The sequence below is a fragment of the Myotis myotis genome, unplaced genomic scaffold, assembly GCF_014108235.1.
Source record: "Myotis myotis isolate mMyoMyo1 unplaced genomic scaffold, mMyoMyo1.p scaffold_m19_p_1, whole genome shotgun sequence".
NCBI classification, from domain to species: domain Eukaryota; kingdom Metazoa; phylum Chordata; class Mammalia; order Chiroptera; family Vespertilionidae; genus Myotis; species Myotis myotis.
In genome coordinates, this window is record NW_023416313.1 from 75,914,357 (window position 1) to 75,926,394 (window position 12,038).

General features: G+C 38.2%; 1 protein-coding gene across 2 annotated transcripts in view; it reads left to right on the forward strand.

The window, feature by feature from the left end:
• ITIH5 (inter-alpha-trypsin inhibitor heavy chain 5) overlaps positions 1-12,038 on the forward strand; it is an 89,479-nt gene that overhangs the window by 7,433 nt on the left and 70,008 nt on the right. For both annotated transcript variants that reach the window (XM_036341632.1, XM_036341640.1), the window contains exon 2: positions 3,506-3,550. In XM_036341632.1, coding sequence (XP_036197525.1) covers positions 3,506-3,550 — 45 coding nt within the window. The remainder of the gene's footprint in view (positions 1-3,505; positions 3,551-12,038) is intronic.

A 12,038-nucleotide genomic window follows, 5' to 3' on the forward strand; every position in this document is an offset into this window, starting at 1 on the left:
AGCCACACCTTCATCACAAAGTCTCTCATGGTCACTCAAGAACATTGTACATTCTTTTTTCATTTCCTTTTTTTTTTTTTTTTTTTTTTTTTTAAAGAGAGGAAGGGAGAGGGAAAGAATGATAGAAATATCCATGCTCGATCGGCTGCCTCCTGCACACCCCCTACTGGGGATCAAGCCTGCAACCCAAGCATGTGGCCTGACTAGGAATCGAATGGGCAACCTCTTGGACAATGCAAAACCAACTGAACCATACTGGCTGGGCACAGCTTATATTTCTTTCTTTCTTTTTTTTTTTAATATATATTTTATTGATTTTTTACAGAGAGGAAGGGAGAGAGACAGAGAGCTAGAAACATCGATGAGAGAGAAACACCGATCAGCTGCCTCCTGCACATCTCCCACTGGGGACGTGCCCGCAACCCAGGCACATGCCCTTGACCGGAATCGAACCCGGGACCCCTCAGTCCGCAGGCCGACGCTCCATCCACTGAGCCAAACCGGCTTCGGCGCTTATATTTCTTAATAAACGTTGTGGCCTGGACATCTTCTATTCTAATGCTGGACAGATAAGTTCAGCTTAGGAAGACCAAAAAATGTTATTTGGGCCAACTCTTAAGTCTATGATTTGGGGTCTCAGGCAGGTTGGTGGAAGCTCTAGGATTACTATGCATAGCAGTCCTTGACATTAAGCTGGAGTCACTTATCTGTCCTTAAGCCCCACTCCAAGATTCTTCTAATGCAATAAGAGGGATCAGGAATGCTTAACTGAAAACAATGATGACTACGTTGGTGTTATTTCCACTTCAGTCCTGGCTGGCACCAGGAAACTGCGTATGCCGGGAAGCTTTGATTCTGGTTCAATCTGAGTTTAAACTTGGACTGAAGTGAAGCCATAATGACCCCCTGAGACGTCAGATAGTCATCTCAAAAATGAAAAACCAACTTCTCTTGTTCTCCTTAAAGCTTGTTTATTTTCTTAAAAAACTTATTTTACAAAGGAGGGAACTTCAAAGAAAATACTTTAGATCAATCAGAGAACATAATACCTGAGAGAGGCCGGGCTTTCCTTCGGATCATACTTCTGTTAAGTGGTCCCCCCACAATTCCACAATTTTAGGATGGGAAGGCCAGAGATGAATCGGCAAAACTAAAAAAGACCTTGCCCAGGATGCTCATTGTGGCTTGCCTTAAACAGTCTCACATAGCCCACCTCATCTCAGAAATAGAAACCAGTATCCTCCTCATAAGTGTTTGGTTCTCATTTGGAGTCAGGGAAGATGCCAATCTAAGTCCTATATTATTTCTTTGAATTCCAATTCCAATGGTAATTTACAATAGTATTTTTTGGGGGTGGGAGGATCAGGGAGAGGATGGGGATTAAAACAGTTTCTGTTAAACTTTTAGTTTACAAATGGAAATATCTTTCTGTGATTTCTTTTATTGGAAGTAATAATGGCTACTTTGTCAAAAACTGAAGTAACACAGAAAAGTTTAAAGGAAAGGAACTCAACCACCCAAAGGTAACACCATTAGCATTTTGGTTCACATTCTACACATACAAACACTTATACTTACAACAATGAGGTCATGTTAGATACTGTGTTTTGTCACTTGATTTAATCACATAAACATGTATCCCTAATATATTCATCAGGATCGGCTAGGCTATACTTGTGGTAACAACACCCAAATCTCAATGTCTCAAATGTTTATTTCTCGCTTATACAACTTTTCCAACTTGGGTTGGCAGGGGAGGAGATATACACGTTATGCTCACTCAGGAACTTGGACTGGACCAGAAGCTGCCATCTCAAATGCTGCTAATTACTGTGCCACAAAGAAAAGACATTTCTGCAGTATCACACATCTGGAGTTGAACACTTGGCCCAGAAGTGACAAGTGTTGCTTACATTCATACCTTATTGGCCAGAACCACTCACATGGCCCTACCGTGCCACAAGGGGACCAGGAAATGCAGTACATCTGGCAGAGAGCTAGAGAATTATTTGTTGAACAGCACTGAAGTCCAGTAAAAGGAATATTTATTGATGTCAATAAATATAGATCCCCATCATTATTTTTAATAGCTGTATTCTAACTAATCTGTGTATCACAAAATATTTAACCAAACCACTTTCCAAGGGTAGTTTAGGCTATTTCCAATTTTAACAATTGTTTGAAAAGTTCCAAAGAATTTCCTTATACATTCATATGGTGGGAATGTAAAATGTTACAACGAAAACAGTTTGGCAATTTTTATAAGTTAAATTTACTACACTACCCAAGAATTCCATTCCCAGGTAAACTATCTGAGGGAAATAAAAATATATACCCAACGTCAAAATTTGCATGTGAATTTTCATGCAAGTTCCATATAATAGCCCCAAAGTGGAAATAATCTAAAGTCTATCAGCTGATAAGTGGATAAACAAAATGTGGCATATTCATTGCCTGGATATATTCAGACACAGAGAAGAATGAAGCACTAATACATGCTACAACATGGAACAATCTTGAAAAGATTATGCTAAATGAAAAAAGCTAGTCATAACAGACCGCATAGTGTATGATTCCACTTATATGAAATGTGCAGAAGAGCCCATCCATAGGGACAAAGTAGATTGGTGGTTGCCTAGGACCAGGCAGAAATTCAGGGGCTGGGAGTTGACAGCTGAGGGGTACAGGGTTTCTTTTGGGATGACAAAAATCTTCTAAATCGATCATTGCCCAACTCTACAAATATACTAAAAACACTGAATTGTGTACTTTAAATTATACCTCATAAAGCTGTTAAAAAAAGATACACATAAGACTGAGGCATATTTTTCAAGTTTTGATCTACATTGGCAACTTACCTCCACAAAGGACGATTCATACTCACAGCAACAATAGTTTACACTTCAGTTATTTAAACAGTGATTTGCCACGAGTAAAGTTCCACAACCAGCTAGGATTTTTAAATTAGTCCAGAGTGGCTGGTTCATTAGTATGATTTTTGAAAATGAGGATCTTATCATCTTCTCATGCTCCTCCTCTTCATGTGGGAAAGTATAGCAAATCATCAGGAAAAAACAAAATAAGAAAATTCAAATCCAGTTCAGTTTTGCTTCCGGAGTTTCCTAGAGTTTTGAGTTGAATATTTGAGTAAGGCCGAATGTACTTACTTACTGTAATGGATACAATAACAATGAGCTTATTTTCAAGCCCAAATTAAGTGAAGCAATACAGATGAACTTTCTGCTCTTGTCATTCCGTCCATACTCCTCTAACGGATTAAGGTCACTCAGAAAATGAGGTAATATGCCATCATGGGTTCAGCAGTCAACCAGGCCTGGGAGGGATGGATTCGAGTTCTGGCCTAGAAGCTTTCTGATTAAAGATCAAAACCTCTTTTCAGGATAGATAGCCCTTTTTGTGAAGTTCAATTGATTTTAACCTCCTCATGTAACTAACTTCTTTAAGAATGACCTACAATTACATTTCATGACTCTTCTCTTTATAGGTTGGACTCAGGGTCCCGAGGCAACTCCGGCTGTTGCAAAGGCTGGTATGTATATTCATGGTGCATCTTACATCTGTCCCCTCACTAATTGTGTATTTTGAACCAGGCACTAACTTTGCTTATAGCTTCTCCAAAGCTTATAAAGTTGCTTGTAGAAGGATTCTAACATGAAACAGTGCAGCTTTTATAAGATTTTATTTAAGTGGAGTTTTCTTTCTGGTAAGACACCTGATTATTTCAGTAGAATTATAAGGACAAGGTATGACTTTTTTTTGTTTTGTTTTTATTTTTTTTTAAATTCTTTATTGATTAAGTTATTACATATGTGTCCTTATCCCCACATTACCCCCCATCCCCCCCACTCATGCCCTCACCCCCCTGTTGTCTGTGTCCTTTGGTTAGGCCTATATGCATGCATATAAGTTCTTTGGTTGATCTCTCTCCCTTACCCCCACCCTCCCCTACCTTCCCTCTGAGGTTTGATGGCCTGATCGATGTTTCTCTGTCTCTGGATCTGTCACAGAATGATAAATACCACATGATCTCACTCATTTATGGAATATAATGAACAACATAAACTGATGAACAAAAAAAGTATGATGTTTTAAAGGCCTCCCTGAAAAACACACACACCTAAATTCACCTTTACTTTTTTATGACATTCTTACACAAAAATAAAGGCTTTCTTGTGAGATAAACAGCTAAATCAAATGAAGAATTCACATTTGTAGAGTAAAGCTTTATGTGATATGAGTTGGGCAAGGCTCTCAATGCATGTTGGAAGCTAACAGATTTGAACTCAGGCATTCACTCAACAAATAATTTTTGAATGCTTCCTATTTGCCCCACACTGTTCTAGGCATTGGGTATACAGCAGTGAACAAGACAGACCAAAGACCCTGTCTGTCATAGAACTTGTATTCTAAAGGGGGACAGAGATAAAATAATCAAGTAAATTTTAAGTGTACTAGTAATGGGGAAGATGACAAAGACCAGAACAGAGGAAGATGGGGGGACCTTACACTCATTTGCATCCATGAGATTTCTGATGACTACTTTCAAGTGAGTTCCTATAATGACAGTTAATGTGTACTGAGTACTTACTATGTGCCAGGCATTGTTTCAAGTGCTTCATGTGTCATAGTTCAAACACTCTTGCCACAATTTTTTGAGGCATTTTACAGATGAGAAAAAGAGAGTTTGGGTAACTTGCTCTAAACTGCACAATTAGTAAAACGGGGAAGAACCAGAATTTGAGTCCTAACAGTCTGGTTCCTGAGTCCATGCTCTTAACTAATATACCAAACTGCCTTCTCAATTATATGTATTTTTCTATTGATTATTACTTTCAGTCAACAGTACCTCACCCCGACTGCCTCTAGCCATTCTTTTAGATGGTGGGACATACTCCTTGTTGTTGGCACACCATAATTTATTAAGCACTCTATTGATGAATTTTCCACTTGTTTCCAGATTTTTTCCCCTTCTGTAAATACTGCTGCATAAAACTTTCTGTTTATTCTGTTATGTGGTTGATTTTAATATAATGGCCTAGATTTTCAGTAGAAGTATTGCTGGATCAAAGTGCATATACATTTTAAATTATGATAGATGTTTCAGACTACTTTTTGAATGTTGTTACTCTTCATACTATCTGTATTAACTTCATTTCTGTCATCAATAATGAATATGTGCATTTCCACCAACAATAGATAGAATTACCCTTTTTTTATTTGCAGGTCTCTTTCATTGTCCTTTTACCTTGCATTTTCCTAACTACTTATGATGTTTTTCCTGTACATTCTTGTCCATTCAGAGTAGTTCTTCTGTAAATTGATTATTTTCAGGTCCTTTACTCATTTTTCTCTTGTATATTTTTATCCCCTCATTGTCAGTATTTCAGATATCTTTGTTTGTTATATATACTCTGTCTTCTAAGTTGGAATAATTCTCTCCTAAATTTGTCATTTGTCTATTAACTCTGTTTATGCCATATTGGTCATTTGAAAATTTTAAGTTTCTAAGTAGCAAATAAGTTTATCTTTTCCTTATAGCCTTTGAGTTTTCATCCTTGGTTATAAAAATTTTCTTAACCCCATGACTGAGACTTTATGTAGTTGCCCTGATATTTTTTGAAATATCTAGGAATTTTTTTCTTGTTGCTGTTAATCCTTACCCAAGGATATTTTTCCCATTGATTTTTAGAGAGAGTGGGAGAGAGAGGGAGAGACTGACAGAAACGTCAATGCGAGAGAGACTCATCAGTTGGTTGCTTCCTGCATGCACCCTGACCAGGGCTAGGGATCAAGCCTGCAACTGAGGTAGGAGCCCTTGACCAGAATTGGAATTGAACCCAGAACCCTTCAGTCCACAGGCCGATGCTCAATCTACTGAGCCAAACCAGCTAGGACTTGAAATCTCTAGGAATTTTTAAAGTTTTTCTTTTCCATCTATTACAATTTTTTAACATGAACCTTATTTGCCCATTCAATTGGTACCAGAGTGATCTTTCCAGCAGACTTTCTTTTACAAATGTCTTCAATGATTCCTCATCACTTGTAGGATTAACTCTAAGAACAGGTGAAGCCCTGTGTGATCTGGCTCCTGCTTGACTCTGTATGTAGCCTGTGTATCCTATGACTCTCCTTATATTTTGTACTCAGCCATACCACACTAATCTGAATGTCCTCTACTCTAATGAATGAATAACATGTGGGTGGCAACACCTGGTACTCATTATCACTGCCAGCTCATGGACCACAGGGATTTGCATGATTTATCCTGAATTAATTAGATACCCTTTTTGTGAAGCTCTTTGACCTCACAAACACAAAAAAAGTTTATAGTTTAAAAAGCAGGGGTGTCTTTGTGCCTAAGTCTCCATGGTGCTTAACAGATACTGGCCTGGTTTCCCTAAAACAATTCATTGTCATCATTTAACCTACCAATGAGAAGGGCCATGTCTAGCCTCTCCATCATAGTGGGTATTCTAAAATTTGTAGACTGAATTTGTTTTAAGCAGTTGTGGTGAGAAAGGTAGACCCAGAAATGATCATCATGAAGGAAGTTTATATTCACAGATTTGTAGGAACAGGAGCATAGAACACCATGCAGGGCCACACGGGGAAACCAGGATCAGTCAGGAGGCAGAAGGGGCAGAGGGAGAGCATGGCTCTGAGCCTTTATTGATTTGTTTTTTTTAAAAAATATATTTTATTGATTTTTTTACAGAGAGAAAGGGAGAGGGATAGAGAGTTAGAAACATCAATGAGAGAGAAACATTGATCAGCTGCCTCCTGCACACCCTCCACTGGGGATGTGCCTGCAACCAAGGTACATGCCCTTGACCGGAATTGAGCCTGGGGCCCTTCAGTCCACAGGTCGACACTCTATCCACTGAGCCAAAACCATTTAGGGAAAGCCTTTATTGTTTTTTTGCAGGAAGGAATTGGGGAGTAAGCTTAAGATTGGATAGTTTGAATAATTTTGGCAGGCTCTGGGCTATTGAGGTGATCCTTAGTTATCTGGGGTGTTTTAGGGCAGACGGATATTGGCTGAGTGTGTGAGAGTTTGATAAATGAGGTGTTTGGGAGCATGGACTCTGGACTGATTGGTTGTATATCAAAGGTGTGCTCACAGGGGAGTTGTTTGTTATCTCTAGGAATTGGCTAGCCCTGGGATCAAGGCCCCAAATGCCAGAGTATCAAGAATATAGAAAAACAGAAAGTATAGTTAATTAATACAGCAGGTAGTATGGTGCTGGGTGTCATTACCTCACAAGAGGGTTCATTATACATGTGTCTGGTTCCCTACTCCCAACTTTAGCCACCATGTTTTATCCTTTTATGAGTTGTATAGAGTAGGTTTTCCTCCAACATAAAGATGATAATTGCATTTTGTCTTTCTCCTCTTCTGAACATGAAATATTGCTGTGTAGAATTATTACCACAGATAGGCAATCCAGGGCTGATGTTACCTTCTGTCTACAGGAGGGTAAACTATTTCTCCAAGGTGATACATGCAGGTACCTTGTTAGGGAGGTGCCTCATCTGGAGGTCTTCTGCTTCATGTAATAACATGGGTTCTGTTGTTTTTCTTAGGCACCTGCCAAGCCTCAGATTTCTCCTTGATACAGTGATGATTTCTAAGGTTCTCTACCACCTCCAAAATTAATTCTCCTAATGATCACTAAAGAACTGTGAGACCAGAATAAAATAACAAGAGGTTAATCTTCTGGGAAGAGGCCTGACTTCTGGCAAATACCTTCACAAACACTCCTCAGTTACATTTTCAGATGGCATCTTGGGTAATTCAGGACATCCTCTGGGTGGCTTGATTTTAAGTGACTCACATGAGTCACACAGAAATGTTTGCTCCCTTGAGAAGCTAATTAAGACACTCCCTGCCTCAAACTGCTTTTCCATCTGTTTAGCTTTAGTAGAAAAATAATGAAGAAATTATTATGTCACAGGAAGACTTGATTTTTACCCCCTATTTTCCAGTTGACATCTCCAAGCAAAATGAGTTAAATATAAAAATGGAAAGCATGTTGGATTTTTAAGAACTGTGTACTGGGAAAAATTGAAGCAATAGTTTTATAGCTTTCTTTTTATGACACACTTTCATGAACCTCAGCCATTCCAAGTTTTGTACTTAGCCTTTGGGGTTGTCCATTCCTTATGATTTGATCTACCTGTCCAATACTCTTCTCATAATGTACTCTTCTTTCTAATTAAACTGTTCTGTTCTTTGTTCCAGAAACAAAGTGTAATGTGATTCATTTCTACTTCCATGAATTTTGTGTTTCTAGAATGTTCTTTTTGCTTTCGTTCACCACATATAAATTCTATGTCTGTTTTAAAACTCTTTCTTACTTCTACATACCTCACTGATTTCCCTTTCTTCTGAAAACTGTAAAAACTTATAGCCAATAAATTAAAAAAATACATATCCCTATACCTTTCTATGTTGCACTTTCTTCCCAATGTGATTGTAGTGCCTTGAGAGAAGGAACCATCTGTAACATTTCTTCCCCATCATTCATAGAATTTAGTCTATTGTAGTGTTTAATAAATATTAGTTTATTAGCATTTCCTTTTCTTGGGGTATGTATTTTTCTTTAATTGTTCAAGATTCAGAAAATCCAATTAAATTCCATAAATGTTTTTTATTTTTACTCTATACTGAGAGCTGTGAGTGAAAAAAAAAAGGAGTACGTCTTGGTCCCTGTTTTCTACATTTTTACAATCTAGTGGGGATAAGAATAAGGGATGGGTAGCTTGAGGAAAGTGGGGATCAATCTAATTTCAATAGATTGTAGACTGGGAGTGCTATAGCAGAAAGGCAAGGGCTATGACTCAAAAGTAACAGCAGTGGCTCCTATGGGAAAACAGTAACTGGGCAGAAGCAGTAAAACTAAAATAGTTTCTTAAGACTTCCCTCAGCCTGTCTTTTGGATCCATAAATATGACTCCTATTTTTGATGTAAGATTGTGGAAATTCTGCTGTATTCATAATCTTAATTTAAGGCAAAAGAAGATGCCATAGTATAGGTAAACTTAGTCTTTTGTCAGGTATTTCTAATTTTCACATTTAAAGTTCAATGAAATTATAATTGATAATTATCTTATAAATAATAACAAATCAACATGACATCAAAATAGTCACAGATGTACCAAGCGAAGATGATTTTTAAAAACTCTTTATTGTTTAAAGTATTACATATAGTATTACATATGTCTCCCTTTTCCCCCATTGACCTCTCTCTGGCCACTCCACCCCCAGCACATGCCCTCACCCCCATGGTGTCTGTGTCCATTTGGTTATGAAGATGTTTTTGAATTATTTTAAAAATAGTATGGGCAAAGACTATCTACTGAAGGCTAAATTAGTTGGAATGCTATGCAGCTAGAATATATACTTTTATCTAAGCTATGAACTTAAAAGGATTTCCCCCAATAGTACTATACTTTTATGTAAAAGAGTTAAGTGATAGGTTGACAAAAATTTTTGGAAAATGTCAGTGTATGACCACAGTGCAGAACAAGTTCAACTTAATGTCTATGTCTTGAATGTGGAAAATTTAATGGATAATTACTGAGGTTCACAGGTAGGTTTTGAATTGGCAACGAAGACTGAGTTATACTTGGCGTGCTTCTGGAGGTCTGTATTTTACTGGCCATCTAACAGTGATCTCTGTGGAAAGCTTAGAACAGTCAGTCTCCTCCATGAACGCTTGATGGAAGAAGAGGCAGGATTGGTAGTCAGAGACTCAAGGTTCCTGAGCTAGGTTTATCACCTCCTACCTGTGAGGCCTTTGGTCACATTGGTAAAGTAAGAGGATTGAACTTGAGAATTTTATTCTTTATATTTGTCTTTATAATTTATACTGTAACTTCTTCCAGTAGGATTTCAAGGGTATTTCTAATATGCAGAAGTCTAGTCTACAAAACCAAACAAATAAAACACGTAGAGATCAAAAATAGCATAAAGTTAAGAATAAGTGGCAAAATGACTAACACTCACTCAAGCTCAAGCCACCCTACAGTAGTGTTGCAAACCCTAAAATGTCTAAAGAGACGAGGCAGGAATTCCAGTTTTATGCTGTATAGAAATCTTCCCCAAACTCAGTGGCTTTAAAGCCAGAACCATTATTGCACCATTTGTGGGGCAGGGTTTGGGCAGGGCTCCGCTGAGCGAGTCTTCTGGCCACATGATGTGGATGGAGCGCACCCAGTGCTACTCAGCTGGCAGATGGGCTGATCTGGAGGCTTCATTACAGCTTGGCTCATGTGCTGGGCTCTGGGCAGGAATGGCTGTAGCTGGGCTCCACTGCCACAGCGACTGCAGAGCCTGCACACGGCCTGACGGCATGACAGTCTCAGTCTAATGTGGTAACTCAGAGCCTCCACAGAGCGTGTTCTGAGAGACCTGGATGGAGTTGGTGAAGTTTCCTGTGGCCTGGCCTCTTAGTCCCAGGGCATCACTTCCAGTGGGTTCTCTAGGTGAGGCAAGTCACTAAGGCCAGGATTCACAGAGAAGTGAATAAAACTCCAGCTCTCAATAGCACAAAAAACAAAGAATCTGTGTCCTTTTAAAAAGATGATTTTTTCTTTCTTTTTAAAAAATTATAGTAAAATACTCATAACACAAAATGTACCTTAACCCTTTAAAGTGTACAGTTCAGTGGTATTAAGTACATTCACACTGTCATGCAACCATCACCACCTTCAATCTTCATAACTCTTTTCATCTTGCAAAAACCCATAAAGCAGTTGTCCTTTTATGTCTGATTTATTTCACTTAGCCTAATGTTCTCATGGTTCATTTGTGTTGTAACATGTGTCAGATTTTTTTTTCCTTCTAAAGTCTGAATAGCATCTCATTGTCTGCATATGCTACATCTTGTTTGTCTATTCATCCATCAGTGGACACTTGGGTTGTTTCCACATTTTAGCTGTTGTGAAAAGTGCTGCTTTAAATACAGTGTGCAATTGTGGGCACTTTTTATCAAGTAGAACAGAGAACATCAATGGGGGAAATGGGCTGGGAATAAGGAAAAATCCAGTAAAAACACAGTGAAAATGGCTACTTGGTGTCAGCCTCAGTGTCAATGAGACAATTGGGATTGGAAGGGCCTGAGTAGCTGGGAGTATGGGATATGTATGAGTCTGATCCAAAGAAGCAGCCAGCAGTAGAGCCAGCAGCTTCTGATCATGCAGGATGCATACCTAGAGTGGTCCCACTTTGAGTTTCAAGAAAAATGGGCATTATGGATTTCTATGTGACCTTTCCTAATTTTTAAATGTTGTCACCAAGACTTTTAAAGATTGTGCAAGTCAAATAAAAAAGTCTACGAACTATATAATTTGAGATCTCTTCCTAAAACACACCAATGTATAATGATGGATATCAGGGCCTTATCTGTTCAAATAGTATAGACTAGGGATCGACAAACGTTTTCTTAAAGGAGTAGGGACAGCCCTTATCAGAGCCTTTTAGGATAAATTTAATTAGCATAAACTTTCCCTTTTTGGGGTTCTAAATCCCCCAGTACTTTCTGGAGCTCAGTATTGACTCCCATTTTACAATAATGTGATTATACTCCAAATGGGAAAGCCAGGGTTATAGTGTCTCTAAGTGGGTATTGAAATTAATTTGAAAAATGAGAACTTCTTTAGGCATGCTTTGATTTTTGATCAGTTTGGTGATTCTATAAATGTGACCTAAATATTTATAACAGAAACATATTATATACTTCATACACTTAATTCTAAAATTCCAATAACTCTTTAAAGAACTTAAGTATTGCATAGTGTCAGTTAAATTGGAAATATTAACTGTGTACATTTGTTAAAGTTAGGCCAGAAGATTTGTTCCTATGTCATAAACTGGTTATTTAACCATGGCTGTCTTACAAGTGGAGGGAGTAAAAAGTGGAAAAGTCAGAAAAGGCAAAGACAGAAGTAAAGAATTACGTGCCAAACTCTCCCAAATTGAAGATAATTTCTCTTATGGAAAAAAAGAACCACTT